The sequence below is a fragment of the Triturus cristatus genome, chromosome 1_1 (assembly GCF_964204655.1).
Source record: "Triturus cristatus chromosome 1_1, aTriCri1.1, whole genome shotgun sequence".
Taxonomy (NCBI): Eukaryota; Metazoa; Chordata; class Amphibia; order Caudata; family Salamandridae; genus Triturus; species Triturus cristatus.
The window spans coordinates 27,786,149-27,804,998 of NC_140579.1; the positions used below are offsets into that span (position 1 = coordinate 27,786,149).

An 18,850-nucleotide genomic window follows, 5' to 3' on the forward strand; every position below is an offset into this window, starting at 1 on the left:
CACTCTTCAGCCCCCGTCCTTCATGTTAATTTAGGAAAATGCAGGCCCATTTGACTCACTATGACGAACAGAACATAAGCATTCAATAATGACATAGAAATGCACTTTTCACTGTTTACCACCCACCTTTGCTCTGTCCCATGTTAGTGTTTTTCTTTTAGCAAAGCTTTAAGCAAAAGTGGCATCATTTATTATTATTTATAAAAACAAAATGCAAGATGCGAAATGCTGCCTAGTCATGCATTAGTTCTTGTTTCTTTCTAAGCGCAATGTAAATGCGGTTTAGTTCTTTCATGCATTAGTTCACATTAGTGTATGCATGCGCAAAGAAGCTTCCCACAGGTTCATGTGATTAATATGTTACTTTTCCACTGCACAATGTTAGTATGTATTACGGGTGTGTTAATCCCAGCAGGTTTTCTTTTTGCAGAACCCTGCTCCATCAGATGGAAACTGAACCTTACTCCACTCATGCCTGGATCTGAAACCCGCTTATGCCCACTAAGGACTGAGAGGGAAATGGTACTTGTTCTGGTTAGTGTCGACCACAAAGCTTGTCTTTGAAGTACATGTTTTAAATGCACCCATTCTAGAGCGTGATAAAACTCTCACAAGCGCCTGACCCCGGCTCATGAATATCTCAAGTAAAGCCCTGTGTTCTCAGACTTAGTTTAAAAAGTTGCATGTAGGTAGCATACTGGACACAGGAAAAAGAAGTAATGATGCCGTGTACAGGTAATACCTCCTCCACTGTGCTTGTACACTTGTTCAGAGTGTCTCAGATATGAGTATCCTACTTAGCTGATGCACTCTCAATAGGGTGCTGTCTTTTGTCCCCAGATCCTCACGACTCACAAGGATATACGCTACTTTACATCCACCATCACATAGAATCAGAGGCAAAACACAGGCCCTGCAGATTCTGCTGTGCAGGAAGCCCCCCCCCCTTCAGGAAGCAATAGATCAGCCCAAGGCCTAAGAATATCTTAGAGACATGGGTGTCTCAGGGGACCCTGCATTGTGCTGGGGGCTGGAGAATCATTATGCATTATGCCACTGCACGGCAACACTCATCTCCTGGAGGTTGTGCTGGAGGGGCACTGTCGTGCTGCTCCTCTCTTCCGGTCTCTGGGTCTTCTTTGGTTAGGGCTGTGGCTGGTAGGGTGTGGCATTTATACTGGTGATCCACAAAATGTCTGCCATGAGTTGGGAGTGTTGTGGAAGGTGCCACAGGAGGCGCTTGATAAACCTCAAGAGGAGCTGCCGCTCCTGCGATGTTGTGTAGGAACTGCTGTCAGGCCTTCTTGGGGTTCCCGCTATCTGACCTTCTCCTGGTGGGTGGGTGTTGGTTGGTCACCATCGCAGAGAGTGGAGTAGGCACATGCTGAGAAGCACAGGAGGTTAGGGTGCAAGGAGTAGCTCTAGGTGGTATCCTGCTAGTCAAGTTACCCAATGATGTGGGTTATGAGGGTTCCCTGGAGGGCGGGTGAGTCAGACAGACCAGGGTCGAGCATCTAACTACATTTTCTCCTGGTGGAGTCATTTATGTATCCATTCAACTTCCAATAAACCCTCTCCTAATCTACTGGCGTTGTCTGCATATTTGTACATGCCAACTTGCATCACAACACGCTAGATCCCGATAGCAACGCTGGCCTTGACAAGTCTCAGATTACCGACCGCACTCTCTCGCTGCTCAGAGTAGTGTTCTCACTGTCTCAGACTTACTATAAGCACAATAATGGAAGACCTGTCACAATACCAAGAGACTGGCAGTCACACACTACCGGCAGCACTCTCAAACCCCTCAGACTAGCACTCACACTTCTGGAAACCCTCTCACGCCTCTCACAGATTACCACGAGACACTCTGGACAGCACTCTCACACTCCTCACAAAGTAGCAGCACAGCATTAAAGCCCCCTTGAATGAATTGTGAGTTTGTGTATTTAGTATTGTTGATGGGCGAGTGAGTGGATGCAAGAATGAGTCAGGTGGATGAATAGATGCATACGTATGAGTGACTGAGTGTATGGAGCCTTAGTGATTAAGTACATAGATGGACGGATGAGTGTCTTGATGGGTGGAAGCTGCAGTGAAAGCCAAATCTAATGCCTTAGCCAATGCTTCTTTTTCATTGGTTTCCCAATTAGGAATGCAGTCACTTTCACTAGTCAAGTTGCAAACGCTGCCAGTTAACCTGTTGGCATGACCAGGTCTCACTGTACGTGCCGAACACTGGCATCCCATTTGAAGACTCTCCCAGCTCATGCTGCAGTCTGAAACCCAAGATTCAGACACTCAAGACTAAGGCAAGCGACTCATGCCGTGCACGACACTTTCAACAGGCCCAGACTTATGTTTTTTAGCTAACGGCACTATGCCTTCATGGGCTTGTAGTTTTGGTTTGACCATCCCAGTGCAGCACGCAAAGCGCGGTTCAGGAACGACCGAGAACGGGACAAAGGTGTCACAGAGAGCACGGATTAAGCAGGCATTCCCGGCCTGGACGCAGACTCAACGGGCCCTGCTGCCGCCACTCCCGCTTGTTGATGTAGGCACTAGCTGTACAGACCCTAACACTCCCAGTTGTAGGCACATACAGTACAGGCTCAAACATTCTTAGAGCACCCCAGTATAGCTGCCGATTATCCCAGGTAAACTCTGGATATTATCAGCTCTGCTGCTGACAGGCCTGCTTTACAGGCGGACAATTCAGTTCTGCTGCACATGCTACAGACACTGGGACAGATTTACAAGCCCCTTGTGTCACTTTTACGTCACTTTTCCCATGTTAAAAGCAGGGCTGGACTGGCTGTAGTGGGCACCGGGCGTTTTCCCGGTAGCCCGCCAGGTTGGGGGCTGTTATTTTTTTACTGGGCTGCTTTTGTTGGCCCGCAACATAATCGGCCAAGACCGACCCTGGAAAACAGCTCAACCGCACCCCCAACCCCCAGGGGGCCCGGCCGAGCACTTTGCCAGGACCGGTTTTGGTTCCCAGTCCGGCCCGGGTCAAAAGTGACGCAAAAGTGGCGCAAGGGGCTTGTAAATCTGCGCCACTGTGTGCTCTGCTGCGTCAGGCTTGAAACATTCAAAGTTCACTGTAAACAAACACTCCCTTATCAGCCAATGACACTCCCAATTCAGCGCTGGGCATGTGCAAGTAGCCAGTGAAAGTGGGAGTATCTGTAAGGAAAGAGGAACCGACCTTGCCACTTCACAAACTGTTCTATGAGAGACGAAACTTAACTGTGCACCGTCCGCAGGTGGAACATGGCTGCGTCCAACCAGCTCCGGAGCCTGAGGGAGGAGGCCACCTGCTCCATCTGCCTGGAATATTTCACAGACCCCGTGTTTGTGGAGTGTGGACACACCTTCTGTCTGTCCTGTATCAGTCAGTACTGGGAGGGGCTGCAGACAGACTTCCCCTGCCCTCAGTGCAGAGATCTCACTCAGAACAAAACCTTCCGGCCTAACAGGCACCTGGCCAACATGATAGAAACCCTGAAACAACTTCAGATACCGAGTGCGACCCCGCAGGAGGCTAAACTGTGCCAAGAACACGAAGAGAAACTGAAACTGTTCTGTGAAGATGACCAGGAGCCCATCTGTGTGGTGTGCAGCATGTCACGTGATCACATGGCTCACAAGATGCTTCCAATTGGAGAGGCTGCCCAGGAGTACAAGGTATGTGTGCAGGTCAGCTGAATCGGGGATGGCAGGGGAGCGAGAGGGCTCACACTGCTACCAAGTACAGAGTCTGTTAGGATTCGATTCAGACGTGCAAGGCTCATTTAAATATAGATATATATATATATTTTATATTTTGAATGTTGACAGAGTGCGTAAAAATGAAATGCGCTGACAAACTCTGCCTGATATAGATCCTTCCTAATGTTGCCCTATGCCAGTAATATTCCAACGGTGGGCTGTCTCTTTGCTTTTGGGTTATTCTTTTGCTATGCGCCCAGAGTTGGACTGGGACAGAAAAAAGGCCCGTCCGTCAAAATGAAAGTGGCTGCGAATAGCGAATCAGAAGGCTCAGAAATAGGCCCAGGTTTGCAAATTGGGGTGGTTTTGAACCTGAAACGCTGTATAGCTGTTTTAGGGTATTGGAGGCTACTTACATTTGTGCTTGTTGCAGGCAACGTTTGTGGTAATATCTGGGAAATCAAAAGTAAAAACCAGCCCACCAGACCCTAAAACAGGCCCACAAACACCCACAAATAGAGGGGCCACACACTGAATGGTCAGACCAGCCCACGTGACACTGCATGATTGCCCTATAGGCCAGGCCGTCCCTTGGTGCCCCATCCTCACGTGAAATGTTGGGTTTGACATGCTTTACACTGCAAGTGTAGTGTCATTCATTTAAAAGCCCTACTGTCAATGGCAGATTCTCCTAACTAGTTGGCTAAGGAGTGTCCTGATTTTGTTAAAAACAAGGATGCAAGTATTAAGCAGTCTTATTTCTCAGTGGTTATTTTACGCAGCATTTTAAAGCACTACATGTCCCATAATCCTGCGCCCCAGGTAGGAAATGACAGAGGAGACAATCAACCTTTGAGCACTATTGTGGGCAGTCCTGTTTTCTTGATGCACAAATAAAGGGTATAGCCAGATACAATAGCGCAGCCAACTTAGCGGACAGCGACTTAGATAATCATAGTCATGCCAGGATTCCATCCAGTGTCAAACTAGGTGAACATCCCAATAGTGGAGCCTAGGCTTGGGCGACTCATGCGCCTTATTTCGTTCAATAACCTGCACCCCAGCAGACACTCTTCTTCCTTGATTAAGTGGGTGTGCGGCATATAGCGTGGACTCAATGGCTTGATTTAATGACACTGGGTGGAGAGTCTGTAATGTCTTATTTTAGACCCAGATGAGAATGGGTCATTAACGTTCCGTTGACCAACGTGGTTTCAGCTGCATAGTGTTTGATACCAGGGGCATAGATTAGCATTTTCTGTGAATCTGTCTGACTTTAGCAGAGAGCTGCTTCTGCCCAACTTTTCATATCTGGGATCTCAAACATTCATGGGAGCGCCGCAAAAAGGTAGAGAAATTACTCAAAGTTGGGCCGGTTGAGGTCACCAGTGGGGTTTCCCAAGAAAAGGCAACTAATTAGATTACCAGTCTTTATTCTGCAGGACAAATCCAGGTGGACCGTCAAAGAACATAAGAATTTGTTTTAATTTATTTGCATCCCTCAGCAAAACATAAAGCCCCCACAGGAATATAATTCAGATGCCCCCGTAGCAGCCAGTGCTTGCCGCAGGATATTGTTCTCACTAAGCAGGGTGTCGATTCTGGCATTTTGTTGAATCGTCCCATCTCTAGTAGGTGCTATTCGCATTACAACTCTCTCAAGAGCTGGTTGTAGTGGGTCTCTCCAGGGCTGATTGGTCCTTGATTTGAAGCTTGGATAATCTCCTGCCGAAGCTGCTTCACTAGCTTGTGAATGTGCCCTCTAAAGAAAAATGCCAATGGAGTTAAAAATAGGTGGCGGAGGGGGGAGGAGCCTAGCGCGCATCCAAGATGGTCGCGTGAGCACAGGGCTCCCCGGACCCTCGCTGCTCCTCGGAACTTATCCTGACTTTATCCTGACTTGGTTGATGGAATCTGGAAGACGAATGTTGGCTGAACACTAAACTCCTTTCGGAAACCAAATCGGACCTGGGAATCCTGATCTATGGTGGTTTGAACTTTCGAGGCCCAACCGATGGCTGTGCCCGGTGCGAAGGTGAACTGTGGAGCCGGGGCGTAGTTGAACAACAACGGCGGCGGGGCTGTGCCAGTGGCCGTCCTATCACTTTCGGTTTCACTTTTGGATCTCTGAGGGGCTGGACAGTGGCATTGCTTGGTGCGGCTGGGCTTTCACTTGGCCTTCGCTTGCTGCCTTTGTCTCCGCCTGCTACCAGGGTGCCCATCGACTGTGGTCCCCTCGCTCCGCCACATTGCGGCCTCTGGTGCGGCCCGCGTCTGCTTGGCCTGTGCCCCTTCGACGCTTACTCGGTGGTCCCCTTCGGCGAGCGTGGTTCTCATGGGAGGCAAGGGAGACCCCGAGAGGCGTAAGACCAAGACATCCCTACGTGGGGGACCGGTCCAGACTAACAACATGGACCGCTACACTCAAGGTAAAGGGTCCCCCGGGACGGCCAGTGTCCCCCCGGATGATGCCAGTGGTGGCCCGTCCGTTTCTCCGGATCTGTCCCTGCAGGACATCATGGGCGCCATTACTGGCATCAGGGAGACCATCGCTACGCAGTACGAGGCCTTGGCCCGTAAAATCGACACGGTGGCCATTGATGTTACGCTAATTCGGGCGGATCTCTCTAAGACCAACGAGAGGGTTCAATCGCTGGATGTGCGGACGTCCTCCCTTGGTGCGGACGTGTCGGACCTGCAGACTACTCTCGGCGACCTCAAGTCGGCCAACGATCTGATGGCCCGGCGGCTGGAGGACTTCGAGGGACGGGCTCGACGCAATAACATCCGCGTCATAGGCGTTCCGGAGACCTCCGACAACCGCCCGGTTGATCTCATGGTTGAGGAGCTCATGCTCAAACAGCTTGCCCCCGCTGGCCTGAGTAAGTTCTTCGCCGTGGAGCGGGCCCATCGAGTTCCAGGTGGTCGGCCGCGACCGGGGGCCCCCCCGAGGCCTATTGTTGCGAAACTGTTTCATTACAGAGACCGAGATGCGATTCTGCAGGCCTCACGGGTCCATGGCCCGGTCCGATATGAGAACTCGTCCATTAACTTTTTCCCGGACTTCACCCAACTTGTCCAGAAACAGCGGATGGGCTTCCAGGGGGTGAAGCGTCGTCTCCGGGACCTGGGTTTCAAGTACTCTATGCTTTTTCCTGCTAGGCTCCGAGTGGAATATGAAGATCGGACTACCTTTTTTGACTCTCCTGCGACTGTGAGTGACTGGCTGGATTCGCTGCCGGACCGGGGTGACCGGCCTGGGCCCTCTGCCGGTGCCGAGGGTGGCGGGTCTCCTTCGGAGTGACTTTTGGTCCTTGACTTTGCCATTTTGTATTGTTCGGCTGGGTTCTACTTCTTTTGTGCATTTTGTTTCATTCTGATCTGTGTGGGGGGCGGGCGGGGACGGGTCCCTTTCCTCCTCCGGGGTCTTTTCGTAGAATGGGGTTTGTAGGGCGACAGGCACACTGCAAGTTGGGGTGGTTTTTTGGACCGCAGGGGTGCAGGGTGGGGGGAGTTGGATTCGGGGGGGGGTTGGCGGGTGGGTGGGGTTGTTTGGATTTGTGTTTTTTGTTCTCAAGGCGAGGTATTGGCTCTGGTTCAGTTTCGGGTGTTGCGCTATTTGCTAGGGGACCCTTGATCTACTGGAGGGGATGGGGGGGGACGGGTTGAGATTGATGTCTTGGAACGTCAACGGATTGGGGGACCGTATCAAACGGGGTGTTGTGCTGCAATATTTGCGTCGTCTGACTCCTGATGTGGTGTTCTTACAGGAGACGCATCTGGTTGGTAATGTTTGTCATGCCATGAACAGGGGGGGATACCGACTCGTGGCCCATTCTGGTTTCACCACTGGTTCTAGAGGGGTAGGCATTCTCCTACGATCTTCACTTCCGTTAGAGATCACCAGGGTAGCCCTAGACGATAGAGGGCGCTATGTGGCTCTGACTGGGAGGTGGGAGGGGCAGTCCCTTTCCTTGATCTCGGTCTATGTTCCCCCGGGCCTCCAGAACTCCACCTTCTCAGACTTGGGTCGTATGCTGCTTGAGCTTCCTGACAGTCTTTTGCTTATGGGTGGGGATTTTAATTCGGTTGTCTCGGGTGACCTGGATCGCCACCCGCCCAGGGCCCTCCCTGCTGCCCAGGCGTGGCTCGGCGGACTCTTGGAGACCTTCGGTCTGGTGGATTGTTGGAGGTTAATGCATCCGACACTGTGTCAGTACACGTTTCACTCTGGGGCCCATGGGAGTCTCTCCAGATTGGATTATTTTCTTATGCCCGCGGCCCAGACTGCCCGGATTCGAGAGGTTAAACACCTGGCCCGGGGTATCTCTGATCATTCCCCACTGTGGTTGCTTTTTGACACTGGGACGCGGTCTGCTGGGCGGATCGCTCCTATTAACCCTTGGTACCTGCGAGACCCCAAGATCCGTGATACCCTGGTTAAGTCGATTGATCAATATTTTCTTGAGAATGAGGGGTCGGTGTTGTCCTCAGTGTCCCTGTGGGAAGCTTTCAAAGCAGTGCTCCGCGGGCATGCCCTGTCCCAGATAGTGGATGCTAAGAGGGTTAAGAATGAGGCGGTGGTGACGCTGGAGACTGAAATATCGGGGCTGGAGGCGGCCTTGGAGGCGGGTGTCACTCCGGATGGGCTGCATGCCCTCAGCCTGAAGCAGTTTGAATATAAGTCTCTTGTTACTGACGCTGCCAAGACCATGTATAGGGAGCAGCAGGGTAGGTTGTATGATGCCGGGGACAAGGCGGGTAAACTGATTGCCTGGTTGGATAAGAAGGAGAGAGTGAATCGTGTGGTCCCGGAGCTTCGGGTTTCGGATGGAGTATGTGTGACTGAGCCTGGTGAGATTGTGGAGTGTTTTGCTGACCACCTCAGGGCAGTGTACTCCCCGGTGTCTGATAGAGATGAGGACGACTCTCGTCTTCTGCTGCGGGATATTGCCCTGCCCGGCTTATCCGTCGAGGACCGTGAGCTGATGGATGCCCCTTTGTCTGTCGAAGAGATTGCTACTGCGATTCGCTCCCTTCGCTCGGGCAAGGCTATGGGCCCCAACGGCCTGCCGATTGAACTATATAAATTACGCCCGGATAAAATCGCGCCTTTCCTCCGTCGTATGTTTCAGGAGTCGCTCGAGAGGGGTTCCCTTCCCGACGACCAGCGTCTGGCTACTATAGTGGTGATTCCCAAGGATGGTAAGCCGCGTGACCGCTGTGCCTCATATAGGCCTATTTCCCTACTAAATGCCGAACCCAAAATCCTTGCTAAGGTCCTCGCTAATCGCTTGCTGAGCGTTATATGTGACTTGATACATCCGGATCAATGCGGCTTCATCCCTCATCGTAATACCGCTCTCAACTTACGGCGTCTGCACGGCGTCCTCGCTAGGGCGGAGTACTTCTCTGAACCGGCCATATTGGTTTCCTTAGACGCCACGATGGCCTTTGATACCATTGAGTGGCCATTCCTTTGGGCCGTCTTGGCGAAGTTTGGCTTTGGGGAGGGATTTCTTAGCTGGGTGAAGCTTCTTTATGCTGGACCAATGGCTCAGGTTGTTGTCAATGGGCGGGTTTCTCGGCCTTTCGCTCTCGGGAGGGGTACTAGGCAGGGGTGCCCGTTGTCCCCTCTGCTCTTTGCTCTCGCCTTGGAACCGCTCGCTGCCTGGCTCCGTTGGGAGCCCTCGATCAGGGGGATCCGGTGGGCCCCGGGCTTCGAGGATCGGGTCTCGTTGTACGCGGATGATATTCTCTTGTACCTCACCTCGCCGCGGAAGTCGCTCAATGTTCTTTTTGATGTCCTTACTTCCTTCGGGAGAAATTCGGGTCTGATAATTAACTGGTCCAAATCTTGCGTGTATCCTATCTCTGGTGGCCTTCCTCTCTTGCCGCCTCGGCTTCTGCTCCAAATATCTCAATCCGGCTTTAAATACCTGGGGGTGTACGTTTCGTTGGATCCGGCGGTCCGCTATGAGCAGAATCTCCTGTCTCCACTCCGGCGTTTGAGGGTGGATACGGCTCGGTGGTGTAAGTTGCCCTTGTCTCCACTTGGTCGCGCGGCACTGTTTAAAATGATGTCCCTTCCCAGATTTCTTTATGCACTCCAGAACTCCTTCGATGTCATTCCGGCGGCCTACTTTAGGGAAGTGGAGAGTTTGCAGAGGAGACTGGTTTGGGACGGGCGAGCGCGTATCGCTTTGGCAAAGCTGACTCTTCCCTGGTATGACGGGGGCATCGCGCTTCCTGATATTAGACGGTACTATTGGGCCTCCCAGCTGTCTGCCATTAACCATGCTACGTACGCTCCTGGTTTGAACCCGGCATATGAGATGGATAAATTCCTGCTTCCCGGCGGTAACTATAACAGAGCGCTTTACTCTCGATCTGCTGGTAGGACCCTCACGGGCCCTACTAGGATTGCGGTACGTGTGTGGAAGGCGGCGAACGTAGCGATGGGCTGGAGTGAGCGTTTAACGTGTGCTACTCCTTTATTCGCCTCAGAACGCTTGGGAAGCCTCTGGACAACGAAAGGCTTCGAGCACTGGGACACGATCGGCATCAGCAGAGTGGGGGACCTATGGGTTAAAGGTGCGGTTAAATCCTTCGCGGCGCTCCAGAGCGAGCACGAGCTTAGTGAAAGAGAGTTCTTCCGTTATGCCCAGGTTCGGCATGCCCTGCTCTCGGTCTTTGGGGAGGGGACCACGGTCCCTGCTTCTTCGCCTCTCGAGGACCGCATACTCGACGGTCACGTCCCCGACAGTACTATCTCTCTGATTTACAAAAAACTGATAAATAATCGGGCTGACCTCTTGGTGCGTCTTCGGGAGGCATGGACGGAGATGGGGTGGAGTTGGACGACGAGGACTGGCAGACTGCACTGTCATCCCCTAAGGAGGTGGCCATCCCGGCCCGTCTCCGTCTGGTCCAGCTTAAGATTCTCCATCGTGTTTATGTGACGGGCCCACGCTTGGTCTCGATGGGGTTTTCTGACGACGGGCTCTGTAAGCGTGGCTGCGGGCTCAGTGCCACCTTTCTCCACATCCTATGGGAGTGCCGCGAGGTGGCGGAATATTGGCGCCAGGTGCATGATGTTATGAGACGAGTCACTGGGGTCGCTCTGCTGCCGGAGGTGCGTCGCTGCGTTCTGAATGTATGGGAGCCCAATGACTATAATGCGGCCCAGGCTCGGTGGGCGGCCTTGGGGAACATGATCGCAAAGAGAGATATAGCGCAGCTTTGGGGTTCCCAACGGCCTCCCACCGTGTCCGTATGGAAGGAGAACATGGACTGGTGCATGTTCATGGAGAAAACTGTGTATGTGGCTCGTGGTAAACCGGGGGCATGGGGTAGAATCTGGGGGCAGTGGAATGTGTATCGCGGGTCTATCTGTGCTCCCCCCCTGGTGGATACGTCTGAGGTTGCCTCGTCCCCCTGATCCTTGAGGGTTCCTTGCTTATCTCGTACATCTGAGTACAGATTTGGTACTCCCGTGGCCCCCCCCTCCCTCTCAGGCCTCCTTTTATTGACCGCCCTCGGGTGGTCGGGTGTGGAGTCCCCCGGCTGTGGTTCGACGCCCATTTCATGTCGTTTCGCCTTGCTTTTTGTTTTTCTTTATTTTTGTTGTTATTTATGTTAAAAGTGTGTATCCTGACTTCCCTTATGTGCAGTCTGATCTTCCGTAATATAGCGGAGCCCCTGTGGGCCAGTCATTGTTTTTGAACTGCTTGATCACTTTAACTACTAGCGGCCGGCCCTGGCGGTTGTAGGCCCGTGCTTGTAACCTTTTCTCTGCACAATAAAAATTTTTCAACAAAAAAAAAAAAAAAAAAATAGGTGGCGGAAAAGAACCTCCTGAGGGAACTGCCTCAAATAATCACACACTGGAAGACAGAGGAATCCACTCCAGTCTGAATGGACAAGGCAAAATAGTAGATGGAAGGAGAAAAACTGAGAAGGAAAAAACTGGTTGGCAAGAATGCAAAACTTCATAGCTTTAGAACAGAGAAGTTACAATTCTATTAAGGACTCTGAGGCGAGGATAATGCATTTCTTTCTTCACCTTATTACACATGCAAAAAGAAAAATTGATGGACAGAATGCAGAACAATGTCATACATTCACCCCAGTACAGAGATCTCGTCCAAAATCTAATGGTTTTTGGCTCCCCATGTCATTCTAGTTTGAACCCAGCCATATGCATATCAGTCTTGACCCGGCACCCAGTGGGAACAGTCCAGCCCAAACTGCCAGGCCAGGTCCTCCGTGGAATGGAAACAAGCATCCTAGGATCAGTTTTGGGGTTTCACCCCTCATCAGCCAGGATAGCTTGACTCCAGGGGCATGATGAGAATGGGACCCACGTCTGGGCATACACGTCCCACTCGGGGTGACAAATGCAAAAAGAACAATAGATGGACAGAATGCAAAACAATGTCATACATTCACACCAGTACAGAGATCTGGGCCTAAATCCAATGTTTTTTGCCTCCCTATGTCATTCCAGTTTGAACCCAGCTAAATGCAAATCAGTCTTGACCCTGCGCCCAATGGGAACAGTCCACCCAAACTGCCAGCCCAGGTCCTTACTGGACTGGAAACAAAAGTATCCTAGGACCGGTTTTGGGGCGCCACCCCTCATAAGCCAGGCTAGCTTGAATCCAGTGGCACAGTGAACCCGGGACCCAAGTCTGGGCATACCCAGAGCACTTAGGGCGAGAAGGCAAAAGACACACAGATGATGGACGGAATGCAGAGCAAATCAAACATTCTTCCCCAGTAAATAGATCTGGGTTAAATCTATTGTTCTTTTGCTCCCCATGCCACCCCAGTTTGGACACAGCCATATGCATCAGCCAGGCTAGCTTGAATCCAGTGGCACAGTGAGCCCGGGACCCACGTCTAGGCATACACCTCGCACTTAGGGCGAGAAATTTCAATGAATTTTTAAGTTTTTTAAAATTCTATTTCCTAACTATAGCGTCCCAGTAACTTTGTTTTTTTCAGTTAAATTCTAAGGTTTTTTAAATGCTAATTGTTAACTATAACGGTCCAGTATCCTTTGGGTTTTTCCAGATTCTAAGATTTTTTTAAATTCTATTCCTAAATTGTAATGCCCATTTTTTTGTAGGTGAACCTCTTAAAATGTTCGTACTTTCATTCTATAATTAGATATAATCATGTTTTGATTTCATATGTGTTTATCAGAAAATACATTAATAACTGGTTTTATTTTTAACAATTTTGTAAGTCGCCAAACAATATTGCATTTACAGTGGAGATTCTGTCATCAGTAAATGTATTTCACATACTGAAAAATACACTTAAAGACATTTTTTAAATAAAGTAACTCTAAATATTTAGTAGAATATTGCTTTAACTTTTCTATGATCAATTTAGAAGAAAGCCACCTAATAAAAGAAACCTTTGAAAAACTGATGTCGCTTTTCCCTCACTCTGTCTTGGTGTACTATAATATATGGCAAAGACAGAAATGGAATTGTTGTCCAATCAAATCTGTCCACAGATTGACAAAGCCATATAACAAGGTTATAAAGCTTGTTTCTGCATTCCTCAGAGACCATTGCATGGGCTGTATCTATAACAACAACCTGCGCTTTGACATGCATGGAATTTAGAGGAAAGGAAGGAGTGCACTTTACAGATGAAGGCAACTCTGTATCCGATCTGATGTGTAGCTGCCATATACACGTAACCAACACAACGGCTCTGGTCAGAGCTACCCTAATATCTGAAATATAGTGAAGTTTTTTTCTAAAGGTTTTTCTTTAGTTTTTGACAATCTTCACGACGACGTCTCGATCCCCGCGGATATGCCCCAGAAACGGAAAACAAAAGCAGACATTCAATGATCATCAAAACATCCAAAAATAATATGTAAAAAAAACCTTCTGAACATTACACTACACATATTACTACATACATACTTCTTTCAAAGAATGTTTAAACTCATATTTTTGTACTAAGTTTCTTTAAAAATCATCTTTCAGACCTATTTTCCGTTTTCATGGTTATTTGGGACGTCACGATGACGTCGCTAACCGCGACAATCGCGCCTTTTCCACAAAATAAAAACAGATATATGCACAAACATTACAGTATTTTACACACTAGAGGTTTATTATTGTACACTTCAAACTCATGTTTTTCTAGCGTATTTCTAGAACAGTAATACTCAAAGTACGGCCCGGGGGCCGCATGCAGCCCTCCTGACCTTTACATGCAGCCCTCTGGGTAGCAGCAGCACTAGGCTGCGGTCTACTCAATTTAGCACTAAGATTAGAAACAAATTAAATATACAGCAAGCCCTTGTTTACAGGTTATTTAGGGAAAGGAACTAACTATGCCTGTAACTTTAGGAACACCGTCATTTTTAAAGACAGCATACGTGTAAAAATACAAGTGTCTTTTCAAAATTCAAAGAATGTATTTCATTACCTGTAGAACCATTTAACCCTAGTAAATCAAATTATAGCAGCACATTCAGAAGTATTTTTTTTAAGTGATGGTTTTAGAAACATTTATGCTTCACAACTCCCCCCCCACACCTGACAACAATGTCATTAGTGATTATATCCAAGCACAGGAGATGATTTTGTACAGCACGTATCCTGAAGTCATGTATTTAGAAGCCCTCTTATATGTAATTATGAAGAAAAAGGATAAATAAAACAATTGCCCAGAGTCACACAATTTGGTCAAGTGGAGAAGCCGGGATTCATCCCAGATTTTCTGGTTTCACAATGTGCAATTGAGTCTAGCCACTAGATATACATGCTTCGCTTCCCCTACACCCACTTTACACCCCACCTTCCCTGCTGGCATCAGTGCAGCCCTTGGTCAAACCAAAGGCCAAGCTTTGCGGATCCCGGGAAAATGTTTTTGAGTACCCATGTTCTAGAACAACCATCTCTAAAACCTGTTTTCCATTTTCACGATGAGACCAGAGTTTGCGAGGTCGTTGGTCATCGTGATCCCCGTGGTTACGTCACAAAAGCGTAAAGCGAAATCAGGAATTCAATAGCCATCACCACATGAAAAAATTATAACTATATATTTAATTCTAACCATGACAGTATATAACTCACTATACAAATAACTCTATAAAAACATTTATCAGTATCTCTATAACAGTGAATGCTAATGATTCATTCATATGTTTTTATATATTTTCACCAATATCCGGACGACGTTGATAGTCGCGACGTCCCCGCGATGGTACACTGGGGGGCCGCGCTGGCGGTCGCAGCGTCATTCGAAATATCGTTCGCATTTTAAAAATCTATTTTGGACATATAACTTCTGTCACTAACACCTCCATTTCTCAACCATGGAATAAGAGTATCTCCACCCTGACCCCTGATGACCCTATCACACAGATTTTCAGCCCCGGGAACCATTCTATGCACTGCAGATGGTTTTGGTGCACCAGATTCCCTGTGCTACGGCGCAGAATGCTCAAAAGATATCCACAAAACTATCAGTAGTGGTTGCATTTTTACAGGGCCGGGGTGCCCACAGGACTAGAGGCTCAGAACCTTGCTATAGCAAAGGTAGATTTGGAGACAGGGAACCTGTGGTTCAAATGCACATCTCTCTACATCGCTTGATGGATATTGATTCAGTGAATTGTTCTGGATTCAGAGCTGTTCTGGAGTCAGAGCTGTTCCACCACCTACCTCCCCATCTCCCTGGCCAGGTGTAGAAGCCATGGTAATTCCTAAGGCCTTTGAGAGTGACTGGAAGGGACACACTCATGTATCCTTGCAGGAAGGAGGAGGTCAGGGATGTAGCAGGCTCACCAAATGAAGCTATAGTCAATAACTTCTATACAACAAGCATCTGCAATGCAATAGGGCTCGCATTTACACAAATTCGAGCTATTGGCAATGTAAGTGACAATGCCTTTTATTTATATTTTGGTTTTTAAAACATAAATAAAACATTTACAATGCCAATAGCATAAACTCTCACAAATGCGAGGCCTATTTCATTGCAAATGCTTGTTTAAAAGTGTGTGTGTGTGGGGGGAGGGTTGCAAACAGAAGGTAGCAGAAGGAACACAGAAAGGAAGGGTGTGGGGAAGCAAAACTGTGGGAAGCAAAAATGATGGAACGGTCGGGGAAGGGGCACCGAGGGCATAGGGAGGCAAACGATAGACAGCAATGTGAGGGGCAGGGGGAAAAAAGCAAATGTTCGAGAGCAGCATTAAGCTGGAGATGAAAGCATCCCCTTTACAGGTAATCTGAGCCAAGGAGCAAAGCGCAGCGAGCTGCCACTTTGGAACTGGAGAACTGCTCAGTAAAGCACTCCAATACCTTCTGGTCGGGTTCGCACTTGCGGTTGCTGGAGAGTGTGTCCAAAGAGAAATTTGCAGCCAAAGACTATCTTGCTTTTTTGGATCCATCTCACATAGGATAAAATTGAGAGAAGAGGGTAAGAGCCCTTTGTTGAAGTCATGGTTTTTAGAAAGTGAGCGGAGGAGCAAACATAAAGCATATTCATGTTTAACATAGATGTTCGTTCAGAAAATAAAGATGCCAGATCTAGCGGAAATTACATCACGCATCTTTGACATCCCTAAAGGCATCCCTGAGTTGCCCCCTTCTGTCTCCTATGGCCCCTGCAAAGCGCCCCGTTTGCTACGAGGTAAACATACCAGTGGTCACAACTGCGCATGAGAGACCCTCCTGCAGTAAGAGAAACTTATTAAAGAAAATAGTGGTTACAGACTAAGGAAGACGTACCATGTAACAACTGAAGTAAAAGGGCCAGTCCTCATGGGCGGTACAAATGAAGACAAGGTGGTACTAAAGAGGGGCTAACAAGCCTAATAACGAATCAGGAGCCAGCCTTTAAGAAGGACAATGACACAGCCGATGAAAAATACAGCATTGCTTGCAGAGCAGCGCATGCGCTGCCTAGGCTTGACCTAAACAGTGATGTATTGCTTGAATAATGCAGCCTGAGTAATTACCAGTGGCTGAGATTGATTCAAGCATTCCGCCCATCGCTTTTTTCTATACCTTAGCGTGTCGCCCTAAGTGGAACAGGTATGCCCAGACGTGGGTCCCGTGCACACTGAAACCAAGCAATACCTGGCTGATGAGCCATAACTAGGGGAAAGCCGGTCCTGGGCTGCTTGTGTTTCAGTTCAGGGAGGGCCTGGCCTGGCTGTTCAGGCTGGGCTGTTCCCATTGGATCAGGGTCAAGTCTGATTTGCATATGGCTGGGCTCTGAACTGAGGTGGCATGTTGTGCAAAATAACGATGGACTAGAAAGTGGCCCCAAAAATTTACTAGTGGCTGAAATTAATTCAAGCATTTCATGCATCATTTTGTATATACTTTAGGCTCGACTTTGTATGCCACATCTCGCCTCCACAGCAAACTCCATCCTTGGTTGGTCAAAAATCCTGGAACATAGTAATGCTCGAAATAGCTAGAACCTATATTGAGAACTAATCAACTCTCATGTAACTTTCGAAGTCTGTGATGCTCCTCCAACCACAAAACCACAAAATGCTCGGACACTGAATGATCAACTGATTCAGTGGCCATCGACAACTAGTGCCTCTCCTGTGTACAATGTTTATTGGGTTCCAGACCGTAGACTACATCTCATAGAGCTGCAGATGAAGGTAGAAAGTGGGAGAAGTGGGGTTACTGTGGCAGCTCTTGCAGCTGCAAAGGAATGATGGATGACCTGACACCCCACCAAAGAAACAACTGTTAGTGGAAGCGGCAGGGAAAGTAATGAAGAAAACCAGGTGCCCAGGTCAGCAGAGACTTCGACAGCCTCCCCGAAACCCTTCCACCATTGAGGATCACCACACACTGGTGTGGATAACGAAGAATCAAGCACTCTGTCCCTCAGATGAGCAAAGAGGCCTCTCACTCGCCCTGCAAGTGCACCGTCTTCACATGTCCAAACACATGGAAGCAAAAGACCCTGGTTAAGGAAGACTGCAGATGAGCAAAGAGGCCTCTCACTTGCCCTGCAGGTGCACCTTCTTCACATGTCCAAACATATGGAAGCAAAAGACCCTGGTTAAGGAAGACTGCAGATGAGCAAAGAGGCCTCTCACTCACCGTGCAGGTGCACCTTCTTCACATGTCCAAACACATGGAAGCAAAAGACCCTGGTTAAGGAAGACTGCAGATGAGCAAAGAGGCCTCTCACTTGCCCTGCAGGTGCACCTTCTTCACATGTCCAAACACATGGAAGCAAAAGACCCTGGTTAAGGAAGACTGCAGATGAGCAAATAGGCCTCTCACTCACCCTGCAGGTGCACGTTGTTCACATGTCCAAACACATGGAAGCAAAAGACCCTGGTTAAGGAAGACTGCAGATGAGCACAGAGGCCTCTCACTCGCACTGCAGGTGCACCTTCTTAACATGTCCAAACACATGGAAGCAAAAGACCCTGGTTAAGGAAGACTGCAGATGAGCACAGAGGCCTCTCACTCGCACTGCAGGTGCACCTTCTTAACATGTCCAAACATATGAAAGCAAAAGACCCTGGTTAAGGAAGACTGCAGATGAGCAAAGAGGCCTCTCACTCGCCCTGCAGGTGCACCGTCTTCACATGTCCCAAACACATGGAAGCAAAAGACCCTGGTTAAGGAAGACTGCAGATGAGCAAAGAGGCCTCTCACTCGCCCTGCAGGTGCACCGTCTTCACATGTCCCAAACATATGGAAGCAAAAGACCCTGGTTAAGGAAGACTGCAGATGAGCAAAGAGGCCTCTCACTCGCACTGCAGGTGCACCTTCTTCACATGTCCAAACACATGGAAGCAAACGACCCTGGTTAAGGAAGACTGCAGATGAGCAAAGAGGCCTCTCACTCGCCCTGCAGGTGCACCTTCTTCACATGTCCAAACGCATGGAAGCAAAAGACCCTGGTTAAGGAAGACTGCAGATGAGCAAAGAGGCCTCTCACTCGCCCTGCAGGTGCACCTTCTTCACATGTCCAAACACATGGAAGCAAAAGACCCTGGTTAAGGAAGACTGCAGATGAGCAAAGAGGCCTCTCACGCGCCATGCAGGTGCACCTTCTGAACATGTCCAAACACATGGAAGCAAAAGACCCTGGTTAAGGAAGACTGCAGATG

At 49.0% G+C, this 18,850-nt stretch overlaps 1 protein-coding gene across 3 annotated transcripts in view; it reads left to right on the forward strand.

Moving 5' to 3' along the window:
- The first annotated feature begins 3,214 nt into the window (after window positions 1–3,214).
- Window positions 3,215–18,850, forward strand: part of LOC146869216 (E3 ubiquitin-protein ligase TRIM39-like) — a 199,118-nt gene continuing 183,482 nt past the window's right edge. For 2 of the 3 annotated variants that reach the window (XM_085643753.1, XM_085643825.1), the window contains exon 1: window positions 3,215–3,687. In XM_085643753.1, coding sequence (XP_085499879.1) covers window positions 3,274–3,687 — 414 coding nt within the window. In that variant the 5' untranslated portion in view covers window positions 3,215–3,273. The remainder of the gene's footprint in view (window positions 3,688–18,850) is intronic. The other variant, XM_085643905.1, reaches the window with a different exon arrangement.